General features: G+C 37.7%; 1 protein-coding gene and 1 long non-coding RNA gene across 2 annotated transcripts in view; one reads left to right on the top strand and one right to left on the bottom strand.

Moving 5' to 3' along the window:
* Positions 1-54: 54 nt before the first annotated feature.
* Positions 55-19,711, bottom strand: BTG3 (BTG anti-proliferation factor 3). The gene is made up of 5 exons (XM_086675769.1): positions 19,574-19,711; positions 16,039-16,217; positions 12,036-12,173; positions 6,391-6,598; positions 55-726 (listed from the first exon to the last, which is right to left on the bottom strand). Exons 2-5 carry the CDS (start codon positions 16,209-16,211, stop codon positions 487-489), a joined length of 759 nt encoding a protein of 252 aa, XP_086531895.1. The 5' UTR covers positions 16,212-16,217; positions 19,574-19,711; the 3' UTR covers positions 55-486.
* The window catches only part of LOC147577548 (uncharacterized), a 57,797-nt gene continuing 56,591 nt past the window's right edge, over positions 18,538-19,743 (top strand). Inside the window, exon 1 of the long non-coding RNA XR_015240389.1 lies at positions 18,538-18,948. This is a non-coding gene — a long non-coding RNA (uncharacterized LOC147577548). The remainder of the gene's footprint in view (positions 18,949-19,743) is intronic.

Raw genomic sequence — 19,743 nt, forward strand, 5'->3', positions numbered from 1 at the left:
TCCCCTTTGCTATTTCTGCCTTTTTTATGCATAGAAAAGAAGCACACATCATCATGCCTCAAACTACTTTTTATTTGCAACTACATGATTTCACGCAATTCTTCTAAACAATGACATAAAATAGATTTCCTTGTGTATAAATAACTTACATATTCTCCATAAATGCTCAAAGGTGCTAGAACAGATCGTCTGCTGCTACAGTGTTCTCATATCCAACAGAGTTGATGCACAATATATAAATACTCAAGTCCAATATTAAAAACTCAGGCACTTGACTAACTTTAATAAAGTTTCTCAAACTATATCAATATATCTAAAGTGCATATATATTTTTTTAAGAAAGATTATTATCAATAACTTTTCTATAAAAATAAGTTTGATGGTTTGGCCCATCTAACTTTACTACTATATGAATATGAACTTTTAATATGTGGTCAAGCTTATTCTACCTTCTCTCAACACTGACACCAACAGAATCAAAAGCAGCTAGTGAGGTGCTAACATGTGAGGATTAATCCAGTGATTCCGGTCACAATGCATTCCAGGAGGAGGTACCCATGTTACTGGAATTGGGCGATACGGTTTATTCTTTCTTCCCTGATTTGGATAACCAAATGGAATAGGAGGAGGGTAGTGATTCTGATGGCCATTCCCTCGGTACATTCCTGGCTTTTTTCTGGGCAAAGGGTGCCACATTGGAAGTGGTGGGAATATCAATTCTGAAATCTGCATGAAAGAGAAAACAGTAAGTTAATTCAGAGGAAAAATCAGTCACAATATGTAATAAACTTAGGTGAACTTCCAGATTACTTACTAAAGAAAAACAAAACCACTCACCCATACCCTACCCTTAAGTGTAGGTCTAAATAACATTCCTATGGTCAGATCTAAATATGTTAGAAATTTCATATATTGTAGGTGATTGATTAGTTTTCTTTTCTTTTTTAATTTTTTTTTTTTTAATGTTTATTATTTTTGAGAGAGAGAGAGACAGAGAGCAAGCAGGGAAGGGGTGGAGAGAGAGAGGGAGACACAGAATCAGAAGCAGGCTCCAGGCTCTGAGCTGTCAGCACAGAGCCCGATGCAGGGCTTGTACTCACTAACTGTGAGATCATGACCTGAGCTGAAGTTGGCTGCCCAACCGACTGAGCCACCCAGGTGCCCCTGATTAGTTTTCTTAATGAATGAAAATGAATAAAAAACACAGCACTCTAAAACAAGCAGGAAAGATCAAAACAGAATGAATGGAAGCCTGAAAGGACACATCATGTTTTAGACCAGTGGTTTCCACAGCTGGCTGTTTAATAAGAAGTCACCTAAAAAAGCTTTTATCTTTTTTTTTTTTTTTTAATTTTTTTTTTTTCAACGTTTATTTATTTTTGGGACAGAGAGAGACAGAGCATGAACGGGGGAGGGGCAGAGAGAGAGGGAGACACAGAATTGGAAACAGGCTCCAGGCTCTGAGCCATCAGCCCAGAGCCCGACGCGGGGCTCGAACTCCCGGACCGCGAGATCGTGACCTGGCTGAAGTCGGACGCTTAACCGACTGCGCCACCCAGGCGCCCCAAAAAAATTTTTTAACGTTTTTATTTATTTTTGAGAGAGAGAGACAGAGTACTAACAGGGGAGGGGCAGAGAGAGGGAGACAGAATCAGAAAAGCAGGCTTCAGGCTCTGAACTGTTAGCATAGAGCCCGACACAGGGCTTGAACTTGTGAACCGCAAAATCATGACCTGAGCCAAAGTTGGATGCTTAACTGACTGAGTCACACAGGCACCCCAATACAGTTAATTCTTGATTATATATAATAATGGGGAAATAAGGCAGAATTTAGAGTTCAAATAATTGGCCTATAAAACAAACAGAAAAATGCAATGTTTTCATTTCTTTTTACACTGGGGTGCTGGTAAGGTTTCAAAACTGTCAGAAAGACGACAAAATTCTGGAGCTTACATTACCCTTTCTAGTTAATCCTAATACACCACAGGCAACCACTGTTCTGATTTCCATCACCAGAGTTTTCCGTCTGTGAACTTTAATAAAAATCAGCCAGCATGTATTCTTTGTGTATGGCAAAATTCTTTTGCTCAACCAAATGTTTTTGGGGTCCTTCCATATTATGTCTAGTATTATTAGTTCTTCCTGTTTGTTGTTGACTATTATTCTATTTTGTGAATACCTCACAATTTTTCTTCTATTCACTTGTTAATGGACATTTGGGTTGTTTTCCATTTTACTATTATGAAAAAAGCTGCTATAAACATTGTAATACATGGCTTTGTAAATATTTTCATTTCTCTAAATACTTAAGAGTATAATTGTTGGGTAATAGGGTAGATGCATATTTAACAAGTTCCAGAGTTTCCAAAGTGGTTGTACCACATTATACTCTCACCAACAGTTTATGACTAGCTACTTCACATCTTTGCCAACAGTTGGTGGCGTTAGACTTTAATTTCAGCCATTCTGGAAGCAGTGTTTCATTGTGGTTTTAATTTGCATTTCCCAGATGATAAATAAGGTTAAGCACCTTTTCATGTGTTTACTGGACATTTATATAACTTCTTTTGTACAGTGTTTACTCTCATCTTCTGTCCATTATTTTTAATTGGGTCATTGGTCTCTTATTATTGATTTATAGGAATGATTTACAAAGTATATTCTGGAAACAAGTCCTTTGATGTATGTACTGAGAATATTTTGTCCCAGTCTATGCTTTGCCTATTAATTTTCTTAATGGCTTGTCTTGATGAGTAAAGATTTTTAATTTTGGTGAAGTCAAATTTATCAAGTTCTTTTCTTGTGTTTTTCATATCCCTTGGGAGAAATCTTTGCTTATCCCAAATAATAAAGATACCTTTTTGTATTTTCTTCTAAAAGTGTCAGAGTTAGTTAGCTTTTATGTTTGGGTCTATGATCTATCTCAAATTAATTTTTTTGTGTGTATCATGTCAGATAGTAGTTAGGTTCATTTCCTTCCGTAAATAGACTAACCAATTGGTTTAGTACAGGTTCTTGAAGACTTTCCCCTATTGAACGGCTTTGATACTTTAGTAATAAAAAAAAAAAAAAGACTGAACATATGTAAGTCTATTTCTGGAGTCTCTATTTTGTTCCATTAATATATTTGTGTATCTTTAAATCTACACTTTTTTTTTTTTTTTTTAAGTTTATTTATTTACCTTGAGAGACAGGGAAGGGAGAGAACCATAAGCAGTCTCACCATCAGCACAGAACCTTATGCAGGGCTCAGTCCCATGGACCAGATCATGACCTGAGCTGAAATTAAGAGTCGGATGCTTAACTGACTAAGCCACTCAGGCACCAATGGCTTTATATTAGTGTAAGGCCTCTAACTTTATTCTCCTTTTCATAAATTTTAGAATCAATTTGTCACTTTCTAGAAAAAGGCTTGTTGGGATTTTGATTGATACTGACCTTGAATCTATAGATCAATTTGGGGAGAAATGACAGTATTTTCACTTCTTCACACAAATTTTTTTTTTTAATGTTTATTTGTTTTTGAGACAGAGACCCAGCATGAGCAGGGGAGGGGGCAGAGAGAGGAGATACAGAATCTGAGGCAGGCTCGAGGCTGAGCTGATAGCACAGAGCCTGATGTGGGCCTCGAACTCACAGACTGTGAGATCATGACCTAAGCCAAAGTTGGACACTCAACCACCTAAAACCACCCAGGCACCCCATATAATCTTGACTTCTTAATTAGTAATTTCCTGGGGTATCTTTCAAAAAATGGACTTCTGAGAGAAAAAAGATCCTAACCTAGGAACTTTTTATCTTTACTTTGAAAACTCCCCTTTTAAAACCTTTTAGCAGTACCAGGTTCAAGATGAAAAAGTGAATAGGAAGAAAAGATTAAAGTGGGTCACTTGCACCAGCTTTCTACACAATAGATTATAACAGTCAAGCTTCTCTGTTATGAAAAATTGTCAAGGAAAAATATTTTATTTTAAAAGCACACAAAAGACACTTCAATTTCCATGCCTTTGTTTAATTTTACCCTAAAAGTTTCTTAACATGGGGAGAAATAAATACAATTTAATTTAAAAGGAAAATCTAAAAATTAAAGGTCAATTTACTTGTAAAAAATCAGCAGCAATCAGTTCAATTTAAGACTCACTTTCTTGCTTTGTTGAGTAACAATAAAATTCTGAGTATGAAAATTGCCATGTGTGAATGAATTCCAGGCAATATAACAACAGTAATTTGGAGAATATATCATACATACTCTTTTACACTGCTTTAAGTTGTTTTTTGAAAGTGCATGTTATCTTACATATATAGATATATCCCTAAAAATATGATAATCATCAGACCTAATTTCCCTCACAAGCCTAGGAAGGATAATTCAACAACTGAAAAAACAAAGCAAAACAAAACAAAACCCCAGAGAAATAAAAAACTAAGGTATACTGAAAGTATGTTCATTATATAAATGTATGATGAATGTAAAGATTTAGTTTCTCATACTTAAAACACTAATTTCTTACTCATTAGGCTGAAATTCTCATTGTAGCCCAAATCCTACGCTCCATATGTTGGGTATGTTTCATCACGTCTAACTAATAAGGTGAAATTAATAAAAATAGGTACATTTTTAAATAAACTCAGGGGTGCCTGGGTGGCTCAGTTGTTAAGTGTCCGATTTTGGCTCAGGTTATGGTCTCATGGTTAATGAATTTGAGCCCTTCATCGGGCTCTCTGCTGTCACCACAGAGCCTGCTTCGGATCCTTTGTCCCCACTCTCTCTGTCCCTCCCCAGATCATTCTGTCTCTCAAAATAAATTTAAAAACTTAAAAAAACAACCCTCAAAATAGGAAAAAAGTACAAATAAGGCTCAACTGAATAGATTTCCTAACATTTTTTGACTTATCTTCTCTGTTGAAGACTATTATTGTATTAAAAGTGTGTGTGTGTATATATATATGTATATATAGATGTGTGTATATTAAGAGTATATTAAGTATATTAAATAGCAGTTAGGTTCATTTTTTTCCATATAGACCATCCAGTTGTTTTAGTACCAGTTCTTGAAGACTTTCCCTACTGAACTGCTTATATATATTTATATATATGTACTATATATATTTCATTCACTCATTCATTCATTCATTCATTCATTCATTCATTCAGAGAGGGCGTGCCTGTGAGCAGGAGAGGGACAGAGAGAATCCTAAGCAGGCTCCATGCCCAGTGCAGAGCCTGATATGGGGCCATGACCTCAGCCAAAACCAATAGTTGGACCTACTGAGCCACCCAGGCACTCCAAGAATTTTTAAAAGTATGTTAAACGTTCTTTGGTGTGTGGCGTATAAATAATAAATAAGTGAACAAATTTGTAAGTGTGTGCCTGGTAGCTATGTAACTCTTCCACTGTTGTAAGTAAAGGAGATATTGTTTTGACTTGAGTGAAAAATTAACTCCCGTATTATTCAGTGAAGTTTCTCTTTAATCATGGGGAGAATAAAGTTAAACCCAATGGTATTAATCAGAAGTGCTGAAGGCTACAAAAAATGAATACCTATTTTTTAATACAATAAGGATTTTTAAAAAATCAGGAATGTTTTATCACCACGGTTTTTTTCTATTCTTTGCCACATTTTTTTAAATGTTTGTTTATTTTTGAGAGAGTGAGCGAGAGTGCAAGCAAGAGCAGGGGAGGGGCAAAGAGAGAGAAAGACAGAGAACCTGAAACAGACTCTGAGCTGTCAGTGTAGAGCCCGATGTGGGACTCAAACTCACAGACTATGAATTCATGACCTGAGCTGAAACAGAGAGTCAGAAACTTAATCAACTGAACCACCCAGGGGCCTCTCTTTGACACACCTTTTAAAATATACTTATTCTAGGAGCTGCTGGGTGGCTCAGCTGGTTGAGCGTTCAACTTTCGATTTTGGCTCAGGTCATGATTTCAGAGTTGTGAGATCCAGCCCTGAGTTGGGCTCTGCGCTGGATGAGGAGCTTGCTTAAGATTCTCAGTCTCTCCTTCTGCCCCTCTCCCCCATTCGCTTGCTCTCTCAAGTCAAAAATTAAATATATATATTAAATTTAAAAAATCAAATTAAAATTTAAAAATACATAAATTGTTCTGAATATATTGTTAAAATTAAAAATATATATTCATCCTAAAAAATAAATAAATAGAATGTTTTTATCCTACTTATTGACTAGTAGTAAAGCAGACCCTTGATAAAGTGACTCAGGATGTCTATTTACATCTCAGAGGAGCAGCTTCCTTTAGTGTACAAAAGCAAGAACCGGGATTCAAAATCTCAAATCAGAAACCCCAAACAACATGAGCAGGACTACCTGGAATGACATGGCAAGCCCTGCTCATGACCTTTAATAGAGAGCTGATCCATGGTTACCTGGTACACAGGACTTGGGGTTGTAGTCACCGAATTGGGTTTCACTTCTACTTCCTTACTTGTTTCTTCATCTGAAGAAGAGGATCCTGAATGATAATCAGAGGTAACTTTATCAAGGGCCCTAGTAACTTTCTTGGAGATTTCATCCTTGTTCTCATCCTCATTTTCAAAGCTGGCAACAATGAATGCATTGTTTTTCTCTCCATACCTAAAAATTAAAAAAACAAATTCACACACCTTGAAGCACTATCAACAAAAGCAAGAAACTGTCCATAAAAACAATTAAACAGGCTTGGACATGCCATTGGTCCAAAGCAAAGAAGGAACACTCCCAGAACTTAACCCTACGTAACCCACCTATAGGCCAACAGGTCGGCCATGATTTTCTACTTCTGGCCTACTTACGTGCAAATAATAAGTGATTCTATTCTCTTCAATTTTCTTTCCCACTGCCTCCTAACAAAAATAGTTGTTTAAAATATCTATGAGAAATTCACTGTTTTGATTACATTTTTGTATGTACCATTAACCTGGCTTATATAGTAAGATTTTCTAATGTATTTTTAGCTGACTACTATAATATAGATACTAGTGATTCAAGTCACAAATCAACTGGACATTTCCTTTGAGATTTACTTTACCATTATTAAATTAAAAGAGGGTCTGAGTTGCCTATATCCACACTGACAAAAATGAGAACTAAGACAACTGGAAAACAAACACTACTGTTGAGGAAAATAAAGGGGTTTTGCTTGAATTATATTGCTTACCAGGAAAACTTCTCATCTTAATTTTTTGAAAAAAGTAAAATGAGCCTTTTAATTCTGCCAAAATATTTTTAAAGCCTTGAGCTAAGAAAAATAATTGGTATATGTAACTTTGGCTGTTGATTACTAAAAAAAAGGTGGGAGGGGGGCACATGGGCAGTTCAGTCAGTGAAAGCGTCCAACTTTGGCTCAGGTCATGATCTCACAGTTTGTGGGTTTGAGCCCTGCATGGGGTTCTGTACTGGTAGCTCGGAGCCTGGAGCCTGCTTTGGATTCTGTGTCTCCCTCTCTCTGTGTCTCCCCTGCTTGTGCTCTGTCTTGCTCTGTGTCTCTCAAAAATAAATAAATGTTAAAAAAAAAAATAGAAACAAGAAAAGGAAAATAAATTCTGCAATGAGGGAAAATAACATAAAGAATAGTCAAACCAGTAGTTTTTATGTGGAGCATAGGAGAAACCCACAAATTTATTTACATAGACTACACAGCATATACACTATGAAACTATTTCTAGGAAGTGTTAAGAACAAAGGAAATGGGATTGTTAAGCAGTTCTTATACAACATATGATTAAAGTTAGAAAGACAAAGTGATTTTAAGCTTAAAAAAACAAAAACAACCTTGACAGAAAAACAGGGTTTATTTTAACTATGTAAATTAATTTCATTTTGAGATAATCCTTATCTCAAATTATTTCTGAATCAGGATATGTACAATAAGTAAAAGGCCAAACTGCAATAAAGCCTTTGAAAGTTTTACAGAAATCATGCAGTCTCACAGGTGAGTTCTATTTCTTTAGATAGCTGTGCTGTCTTCCATTCTCACACGGGCTGAAAGGGGGCCATAAATGCTACCTAATATGGGACATAACTCCCTTTTCTATTCTTTTCCAGTTTACTTCATAAAAAGAGTTGCTAGATGGTGGAAAGAGCACTGAACATGTTTCTGGTTCTGGCTCTCCCACTAACTAGCTCTGTAACAAGGGGCAAGTCATTTAACATGTCTAGGCCTTGGTTTTCTGTCTGTTAGGCAAGAAAGCTGAGAGCTGACTGGGTACTGGCTGGTTTTCAGCTAGTGATTCTCTGCTATAAGATGCCTGAGAAGCTGGGCAAATTGTTCACAACACAGAATTCCTGTACTATAATTTCAAGTTTAAAACTATAATATAGTTTTAGCAATGGAAATTTACCTCTCCATCCTGCCCGTATATTAAAGACTCAACACATTTCAATACAAAGCTTAATTCATGTTAATAATGCCAGCAATATTAACAAGGGGCTTAGGCCAACCTTCAGTTTTTGCCCACTAATGGAGTCAAAATTCAAGTAAAACAGAAAGGCAGGCAATTTGAGAAAAATCCCTGCCTCTGTAGAAACTGAAACCTAAATCAAGGGCAGACATCTAATGAAGGATCAGCTAGTTCAATTAGGTTCTGCATCTTTCCCTCTGTAGTATTTTGGGTATGAGGGTTCTCATATTAAGTGAAGCTGTTGATTATTTTAACATTAGAGTGTGTAGTTAATGCCTTACAATTAGTAACGGACAACTTTTAAACTTTCCATTTTTCAACCACATGCTGCTAAACATTAAGTCCATTTAGTTAATTTGAAATACATTAATAGTGTCTAATGCTCTGGATCAGGAAAAGGATAATAGAAATTCTAAAAAAAAAAAGGTATAGAATGTTGAGTGGATAATAAAGCTGCCACCCATTCGCAGGCATTCTCTTTGTAGAAAGGATCCATTATCTATTTTGTATCTCCTCACATAGTTCATTAAACAATAACCTTTTAACTACACCAACAATCCTTGCACACTTCCAATATTTTATACTGATGGAATAACTCAGTCATACTATGAAGAATGTTCTTTTTGAGTGCATTTCAATTTTTTCATAACTTTAGTCTCTAGTGTACCAATGAGTTATTATTAATGACTCAGATATTTGTTCTATTATATAACTGCTAGATCAGCTTTAATTTTCAGAATGTTTATCTCTATAGTTTTGGTCCCAAAGTACTAATCAATATTGCAATCTTCTCTATTAACTTAGAGCAATCACCTCTACTCAATCACTAGCACATCTTTCTTTTTGGAGTTCTGTTATCACATAATGAAGATGATTTCTTTTTGTTGTTGTTGTTAGCTAGCGCAGAGCACATCATGGGGCTCGAACCCACAAAACTGTGAGATCATGACCTGAGCTGAAACCAAGAATTGGACGCTTAACCTACCAAGCCACCCAGGCGCCCTTGAGGGTGACTTCTATTAGCTGTGAAAAAATATCACATCACAGTCAATTGTTGGCAAAATTTTACTTGTATGTAAAATTATTATAAAGCTACTGAATGCAAAGATTTTCTTATATTAATAAGATGAACAATAATTTTTCATTATCTGGCATTATTAAGCAATGAAGTATCCACCTAAGTAGAATATCTATTTAGAGTTTTCATCTTCAGGTGTCAAGATTTAGCTAAGTCATTTCAAATAAATATGTCCAAAATGTTTATACAATTATCCAACCTTTTTTTAAAATTTTTAAAAATATTTATTTGGGGGGCAGGGAGAGCACAAGCAGGGGAGGGGCAGGGAGAGGGAGACACAGAATCTGAAGCAAGCTCCAAGCTCTGAGCTGTCAATACAGAGCCTGATGCGGGGCTCGAACTCATAAACCTCAAGATCATGACCTGAGCTGAAGTCAGATGCTTAACTGACTGAGCCAGCCAGGAGTCCCTACAATTATCCAAATTCTTAAACACATCTTTGGACATAGAAACATTTCCCTAATGACTCAAGATCATTATATTAAATAATACTCATTATTTGATTGGGTGATAATACATTTGTGCCAACTCTTTAGCTTTTTTGCTCCTGTCTCCACATTAAGACTACATGGTATTTTTTTTTGGTAGTTTTATAACTACATGAAAAAGCCCCTTTCAAACACTGCTTATAATTTTTATGGCTGAAAACCTATGTAACCAACTAAAAGAACTGTGTGTTAAATAAGAGTCAGGATCTAAGTGCAGGCCTAATAAAAAAGTAAGCAATTCAATATAGTAACTTTGTGATAACTATTTCTTGTATACTAAGGTCCTCAGCAGGGGCTCAGTGGCCAAAGTCTATAAAGTCTCACCTTGGCTTAAGGAGTCCTTAATTAGTCCCAGAATCTAAAAATGTTTGACCTTCTTGGACCAAAACTTGAGATGTCTTGCTCTCCTTTTTTCTGAGAAGTGTTGAAGAATCTAGTACCTAAGTTTCCCACAGAATAAGCTGACAACAGCAGCTTTTACCAAATAACTCCATTGTGGTCCAGAATAATTTGGTGGAAGAATTACCATGTATTTTTGGCATGACATGTCATCATCTTTACTTTTATTGTTGAAGATCAGATCAAATTCCATAGTCCACCTTTGGAATATATTATGGTTGCATCAAAAAGTATCTCTACTATAGTCAACAGGTGAAGTGCACTTAAAACCAAAGAGAAACACCTTAAAGGAACAGCTGTAGGAAATCACTCACAGGGATTCCAAGAATTTACTCATCCTATTTTCTTCCTGCATGGAAATGTCCTTCCCACTTTGTCACCTAGTCAACTGCATCCTTCTCCACCCAGCTCACATATCACTCAGCAGTGTACTGCTCAGCAGAGGCAGTAACGTTCTCTTTGTGCCACCAACTACTGAATTTTGTACATATATCTATTATAGTATAAATCACCCTGTTGTAATCTGCTTGTTCTTTCTTCTCCCTTATTACATTTTGAACATCTGATAGCAGAATGCTACTTTCATTTTTTTAAAACCCCAAAACTAAGAATGCCTGGTCCACAATAAATGCTTTTAGAATGAATGGAGTTCAATTAAATATCATACCTAACACTCACCTATGTATAATTCTGCTCACTAGAAGAGTAGAAATAATCTCCGTTATAAAAACAAAACCATGAAAATATTACTTGGTCACTTAAAAACCAAAAAGAGAGAGGGAGGCAAGAATAGAAACAAACAGAACCCCCCTGCCCCAGTTATTATTATTACTTTTTAAATGTTTATTTATTTATTTGGAGAGAGAGGGAGGGGAGGGCAGAGAGAGAGAGAGAGAGAGAGAGAGACAGAGAGAGAGAGAGTTAGAAAGAATCCCAAGCAGACACCGTGCTGCCAGCACAGAGCCGGATGCAGGGTTCGAACTCCCGAACCGTGAGATCATGACCTGAGCCAAAACCAAGCTTAACCAACTGAGCAACCCAGGCGCCCCAACCAAAAGTTATTATCCAGTACTATTTGGAATTAACTTATTTTCTTATTTGAAGATGGGAAAGACATGTACACCACCAATGAAAGAAAATAATTGACCTACAGGAGTCTAGCTATCTAAATTCTGCTTTTTGGTGTATAATAAACTTCTTGGTAGAACCATAAAAACGCTGCCCAGTTTTTAAGTTTCTTAAATTTTTTTTTTAATCTTTATCTACTTTTTTGAGAGAGAGACACAGCGTGAGCAGGGGAGGTGCAGAGAGAGGGAGATACAGAATCCGAAACAGGCTCCAGGCTCTGAGCTGTCAGTACAGAGCCCAACACGGGGACTCAACTCACAGACTGCAAGATCATGACCTGAGCAAAAGTCGGATGCCTAACCAACTGAGCCACCCAGGTGCCCCAAGTTTTTAGCTGTAAGTAAGTTTAAGCTGTAAGTTTCTTTAGCTGTAAAACAGGAATGTAACCAGCCCTTCACCTTCAGATTACTTTACAAAATTCACAACTGAGAAAGCAAAAACCTGGCCATAAAGATACACAGGCAGGCAATACCTGAGAGAATTTCATAAAATCAGTTCCAGCATGGTAATCCTCTCAGCTGGCACACTCAAGAACTTACCGACAGCACACCTCACATGGATCCACCCACAGAGTGAGTTCCTTTGGCAAGCCTAGATCACTGTACAAGATGCAGCTGTTCTCACAGGCTTTCAGGACATCAGGATCAACTCTCTGAAACTTATTGACACGAATGCATCTACAACAAAGTAGAATAATGTTAATAGCTTTAATTGAATCTTAATCATACACCTCATTATATTACTAGTATTTGCCAATGTGAATTTAAAACAAACAAACCCTGGCAGAGAATGCTGGAGCATATGTATCCTAAGTAGATAATAAATGCGAACTAAAGGCAAAGAGGAAGCATCAACAAGACTACTCAGCCTGGTGGAAAGAGGAGGGCTTCTGTGCGAGCCCAGAGAAATCTGAAGAACTGACTCTACCTCATTTTAGCCAGAAACTACTCAATCTCACAGGTCCATGAAATGAGCAAGGAGTATTAAAGTTGCATGAAATTACTTAAGAGTTCTAAAGGTAGTATTAATGGGCCAAGTTACTATATAACAAAATCTCCACAACTAACAAAAGACCTTAACCAATGTTTAAAATATTTTTAAATTCTTGTGATTTGATCATTTCCTTGCTCATACATCCCAGATAATAAGTGTTAAGAAATACCTATCATTGTTCTAAAATACAGAATCAGTCTAAGACACAGAACTATTCATATCACATAGTTAAGATTAAAATACAGTCCAAAGTATTATTGGCTTATCTCATTTATTTGTTACCAAAGGGTTTTCATAAAAAAAAAAAAAAAGTTGTCAAAATAACTGAAAAAAAAATTTTTGAAAAAAAATTTTAAACCAATGTAGCCTCTGTTCCATTTTTTAAACCTAAGAAATACCACCTCTACCTAATGGAATGCTCAAAGATGACTCCCAGGATGAACGCAAAAATACATACTTATTTAAGCATTTTGATTATGTAACAGAAATGGTGGGTACAATAAAAGTATTTAATGCCTACAACTAAGAAATCAATCATGAGAACCCGGTTTTAGTACCAGTCCCAGCACTTATTTATTGGGTGAATTCAGATTAAGTCATTTCACTTCTTCCTCAGATCCAAAGTTCTAAAATATGGAACATACAAGTTTGCTGAAAAATAGTAATTATACCATTAAATAAAACAATACAAATAGAAAAACATGCTATTTAAAGTTTTAAAAATTATTTTATTAGTTGATTTCAATTTTCATTTAAAACAGTGAAAAAATTCTCCTTAACAGTGAATACAGATTTCTAAATAATTCTTTCTCAAAGTTTACTATAAAATGGACAGTTTACTAGATGCTTCGCATGTATTAATTCTTCTAATTTTCATATTATCCTGTAAGTTAGATACCACTTCCCCACTGTAAGAAAAAAAGGAGGCAGAGTCTGAGTATTTTGCCCAACATCACAACTAGAAAGTGGTGAATTCAAGGGTCAAATCTGGACAAGACTCTAAAATCTCTTTTATTAAATACCCTATTCTGTCTGTACTAATCTTAACATCACCATTAACAAGTAAGCAATTCAGAGTGAAAAAATTATTTTATGCACGTAAGATGCTATTTGTTCCTTTATTTAAGATGGCCCTATGTTTACAAATTGCAGTGCTGTGTAAGTTGATTCAAAAGCCTCATGTGCCCTAGGATCAAAAGCAGTTATAGGTAAGATAGATGTTAGATGTATGTGTTTTTGTTATCTACAGTAAGGATGATGTAGACTCTAAGCTTAAAAAATATATATGTAAATAAAGATGCTTAAAGACTCTGCTTCAACAAAATTTGCATACCTTACATATTTTTGTGCTGTTTTTTTAAACTCTTTATGCTGTGACTACTCATCCATTAGCCAGTCTTCAAAAACAAGATTTTAAAAGTTGCATAAAAATAGTCTATCATTTACTTAATGTTGACAGTTATTTCCAATTTTTTGCAATTATAAAGAAACATCCATATTCATACATATTTATCTGCATTTCTGATTATACTTCTGGAAGAGATTTATAGGAGACTTACTGTTCAAAGAGTAGGAGTATTTTTACAGATCTTGATAATATTGCCAAATTGCCCTATAAACGCCTCTTATTTGTATATATCGTGGAGAAACTCTTTTAATTTATAAACACTTTAGAAGAAAATGAACACTTACAACCTACTCTATGGATTCAAGACTCTTACTGATTAATCCTATATTCTATTCATTTTTATAATAGTAACAACCCACCATTAAGTCTAATAGTTTTCTACTTCAAAGACCGCTTCAAAATGACTCAATAATGATACTTCTGATCATATGCCAATTTAATCCTGTTTAGCTAATTTTTTTCCTCAAGTTTTTAGAATTAATGGAAATGAAACTGTACACTGTCTGACCTTTAAGCATTTACTTGACAGTGTCTCCTTTTTCAGTAATAGTAAAAGTTGTCTTGGCACTTCCAAAAAAGTCTTTGTCCAATGTCAATTACATCAGTGTAAAAGCCTCAACAGCTCTAACTTAAAAAAGCTGTTCACTCTATCAGATATGAAGATGTGCAGAAAAAAATTAAGAGAATCAAGCGAGAAGATAAAAAATATATTGAGTCTGCTTTATATAGAACATCCACATTTCTACTTTAATTCGCCACATTTTCCAAATTACTAGGAAACCTCCATGGATAAAAATGAAGAGGAAAATACATCAATAAATTTGATTCTTTTCTTTTCAATAGAATACATGCTCACCTGTGGCTTCTAGGAAATGAGAACTAAACAAATCATATTTTCACTTCCCTTGTAGATTCCCTGAATAGTCTTGCACTTGCTACAGCTCAGCAAATGAAATGAAGTCCTTTTTACATCAAAGCACAGAAGTGCTGATGGGGGCAGCAATATGCATAAATAAAAGAATTTCTGTAGTCACACTGTTTTATTTTTTTGTGGCCACCTCCACAAATGGGGCACGGTTTGACAGCTGAGTTCATTTAGTAGAACCCAGGTTCTCAATACAGTGGTCACATAAATACCAGGGAATAAGCATGCCAGGACATGCTTTGCAGGAGGCTGCTCTTTAAGCTAAAAATGTAACTTTTTTTTTTTAAGGTTTACTTATTTCTGAGAGAGAAAGTTCTAGCAGGGTAGGGGCAGAGAGAGAAGGAAACACAAAATCTGAAGCAGGCTCCAGGCTCTGAGCTGTCAGCACAGAGTCTAAAGTGGGGCTTGAACTCATGAACTGTGAGATCATGAACTGAGCCGAAGTCAGATGCTTAACCAACTGAGTCACCTAGGCGCCCCTAAAAATGTAACTTATAAACCAGAGTACAACAGACAGCTGCAAGTGAGAGTTATTTTCCCTCTCAGAGACAAGGCAGCGGTTAAACTGTGGTATGCAGAAGCCCTAAAGAATTTAGGGTCAGTGAGACCTGACTTTAAAACGCAGAGCTAATATTTACCAGTTGTAGATCATAACAAATTATCTTCATCAATAGAACAGTTATAGTGGTTTCTACCATAAAGAATTATGCATAGTATAAATGCAATTATTCTTGTGTCAAAATGCATTAGGTGTCTAATACTCAGCTCTCTTTTGCCATAAAACTTTTATTTTTTCCAAAAACGTGTAACACGTAATTCACTTGCAGAAACAAAGAAACTCATTTCTCTCAACTCTTACCGTGCCCATTTATGGATAGGTTTTAGGGATCTTCTAGAATTGTGAAAACCCTCAAGTACCTGTGATACATAAAGAAATCCACTCAAGCAGAAACCAAACTACAATCACAAGACTAACTCCCATAAGCCAACAGTATTGGCCTCCCAAGTCCAGACAGTGGGACACCAACAACAAATACTTGTATTTTAAAATGTGTAAGGAAAAAAATACCAAAGTCACCCCAGAGTTCTGTATTTTGCAGACTAACTGTGAAAGAAATGGACTGGATACCCCCTCAGTCCTCTGGCCTTGCACTCATTTCAGGTGCTATCAGCCTCTCCACTTAGTCCAATCCAACTGTCCAATTTAATCCTTTACCTGTAGGCCTGTCCTTTTGATGGTTTTTCTGGATACCAGTGATTTTTATATTTTTCTTGAAGTATAAGAGTCAATTTCTCAGCAAACCTCTCAACTGCCTCTTTTTTCAACTTATCATGTTTTCGAACTAGCCTTGTGAAAAAGAAGACAACAGCAGCAATTTCGTTCTTCATCTTTCCCTGCAAAGATAAAACAGTTTTTCTCAAAAAACGGAACATAAAAACTGGAAGATAAAGCTCTGCAAAATACCCCTCCTCCACAGCTTCCCTTCTTTTATCTTCTGTTTCACTGGCTCAGATCTGGAAGAGGGAAAAGAACCACTAATTTATACCATAAAGACCTTATAATAATACTATCTAAAAACCGTATCACTTAGCTTTGTGAAGTTCAATAAAGAGAGCACACCAAATTGCTCCTGTTGGCTAAAATAAATCAGAGATAGTATATACTTTTTACTAAATTTGTCAACATTTAGCTACAATAATTTAAGTTTAAAATTTTGTGAAATAATTTGAACTTTAAAACACAAGTCCACTTTGAAATCCAGCATTGTATAGCTACTATAGAAAACAGTGGCAATTCCTAAAAACATTAGACAGAATTATCATAAGACCAATCAATTCTACACTCATAGCTATATATACCCAAAAGAAATGAAAACCTACTTCTACACAAAAACGTGTACACAAGTGTCAATATTAGCATTATTCATAGCAGCCAAAAAGTGGAAGCACTCAAATGTTCAACTGATGGACATTTGTCAACTGATGGACAAATAAATGTGGTATATACATGCAATGGAATATTATTCAGCAACAAAAAGAAGAATGGCATGATATACTGATACATGCTACAACACAGGTGAAGCTCAAACACACTGTGTTAAGGGAAAGAAGGCAGTTACAAGAGACCAAACATTGTATGACTTCATTTATAGGAGTTTTCCAGAATATGCAAATCTACATAGACAAAAAGTAGGTTGGTGGTCTAGGGGCAGGAGTGATAGGGGAAAGGAGAAGAGATGTCAGTGAGTACAGGGTTTCCTTGTAGGGTGAAGAAAATGTCCTAAATTGATTGTGGTGATGGCTGCACAACTTTGTGAATATACTAAAACTAATGAACTGTAGACTTTAAATGTGTATGTTGTATGCTAGGTGAATCCTATTTGAACAAAGCTGTTACACATAAAGAAAAAATTCAGCAATGAGTTTCTATTATAAGCATTCTTTCAGGAACAGAAATCTATTTGCCTAAAAGATATGACCAAAAATAGTCGCTCTATCAAAACATATTTAAGAGAGCAGAAATTCAGGGTCATCTACAGAAAAATCAAACTAAAAGAAATAATTAGAGATTTAGCTGCATTCTGGAACTGCCTCAAGACTCTTTAAATGGCAGATCTGATTTATCATTGATTAATCCATAAAGGCAAAAACCTTGTCCTGGGATTGTTTCGATGTATATTCTGGCTTTACACGATGAGCTCATTCATTTGGCTGCTGGAAGTAACTTGGAGTTATTCACATGCTGCATTTACCAAGCAGTATCACCCTTTCCAGAGCCAATTATTAAAGACATACAGCGTCTGCTATATTTAGTATAAAAACCAACTAACCAACTGATAGTTTTTGTGTTCTCACACGTTTGTTTTCTCACACCTCTTAAAATCCCTCTTCATAATATAATTCCTTTACTCCTTGTGCAAATTCAAACAAGGGATCTCACTGTGAAAGAAATTCTAGTTATCTGAGAAGTGTGCTGGCAGCCATACCCACTCTGATCCTGGATGGGAAGACACCCAAACCTTTCTCCTGGAACCACAGAATGCCAGCTACCAGACAACAAGTACTAGGTTGCATATAAGAGCGTGCAGGTACACACAATCTCTGCCTTCTGCAACTGCTGTGAGGCGTACTCCTAAAAAAATGTTGAGCCATTTCCACTTCATAAGGCTGTATTTATATTCCACCGCGTTATGATGGAAAAGATAGCCCACTGCAATTTAATATACGGTTTGAGATGAAAGTTGCTTGTTGATGGAACTACGTTGGCTTCCATCTCATCAAAGAAAACAAGGAAACACACTAAAGTACTGAATCCTTAACTAGACCATTCTTCTCATTCATTAAATTTGTCTACTATGTTCTACATATCTGAGTTCAGGGTTTTGTTCTCATTTTTGTTTTGTTCTGTTTCCTATCAAAAATTAAAAAAAAAAAAAAAAAGGAAGGAAAGAACCACTTAGTGGTTGCTATTGGTTGTAACACAGGATGAGTCATATGGAATTACTTTTTTTTTTTTTCGGTTTGAAGGAATGATGCCTGGAATAGCAGAAAAATTAACCCACTCCCACCAGTTAGAATTCTGGGAGTACCAAAAGGTAAACGAGGTAGTTATAAAGTCAGAGAAAGAGAAACTGGAAGCAAGCAGATCCAGTAAGACCAAAGGCGTCTTAAGTAGCCGCAATTCCTCCACCCACACCGCGAGCGAAAAGCTCCCATTTTAAATATCGCACGGTGACGTCATCCTGGGACGTAGTCACCGCGGCGGCGGCTCAAGTTCGACTTTGTTCCACAGGCTCCTCCGCTCACAGCGGCGTGCACAAAATCCAAAGGAAAACCAAGCTCAGCCTTCCAGGAGTTTATAACTTTGCACTTTTCCCTGTGTTGTAACGAAAGGCTAATCGCAACCGTTTCCAGAAACAAATATTCCTGATAGACATTCCCAAGGTTGAGGAAGCGGGGATCCCGGCCGTGGGGGTGAGGAGCCCTTGACCAGCCTCCGCGGCGTTACAAAGCGGGCTCCGGGCGAGGAGGAGAGACAGGATTTCCCACGGGGCCGGGACTCGGACTTTTTAAGCCATCAAAAACCTGCTGCTAAGCACTCACGCTTGGGTTTTAAGAGTGCTAGGTGAGTAGGCATCAAACATCTCCACCCACTCTGGAAAGAACGGCCTGCGAGCGCGTCCAACTTCTGCAATCGCGGTTTTCCCCGAGTTAAGCGGGGGAAGGGCCCTGGAGCCCCATTCCCCTCCTCCCCCGCAAACAGCCTCGCGGGGTGCGTCTTCCCGTTCGCCCGGCGGTCCGCGGCCGCCGGCCAGGTTCCAGCCTCCGGGGGGCCCTGGGTTCCAGGACGGCGCTCCCCTCAGGCGCGACCCCCCGGAGAGCAAGCCGGGTCCCCGGCTTGGGAAAACGCACGGACGCGGAAGGGTGGTGGGAAGGAGCAAGGCTGTCGCCCACCCCGAGCGGAGAGTAACGCGCGGTGGAAACGTGGCAGGAGCCTCGAGGCGGCGTCTCCTCCGTCCCCATCCCGCCGAGGGTCGTGCGGAAACCCTCTCGGGCCGCCCCCCTCGGTCCACAGTCCTTCCTTCTTGCCGAGCAGGGCCGATGCAATCCGGTTCGATCCCACACTCCTCCCCCTTCCCTGGCGCGCCGCCCGCCGCGAGCCTTCGACGTGGCCTCTGGTCGCCGGGACCACCCTCCTCCCGGCGCCCTCGGCTCCACCATGTCCGCCTCCCCCGTCCCGGTCTCCTTACCGCCGCCGCCCTGGGGCCGCAGATTTGGCGACCCCGACCGTCTCCGGGCGGGGAACCGAGGGCGCCGCCTCAGCGGGCCGGCGCTCGGCGGTAGCGAGCGCAGCTACCCTAGTCCGGAGCGTGTGGCTCCCGCGTCGTCGGGCGGCCGAGCGCGCGCTGAGAGGGCGGGC

This window comes from Puma concolor, chromosome C2 (assembly GCF_028749965.1).
Source record: "Puma concolor isolate L17-30 chromosome C2, mPumCon1.1.hap2, whole genome shotgun sequence".
Classification (NCBI taxonomy): domain Eukaryota; kingdom Metazoa; phylum Chordata; class Mammalia; order Carnivora; family Felidae; genus Puma; species Puma concolor.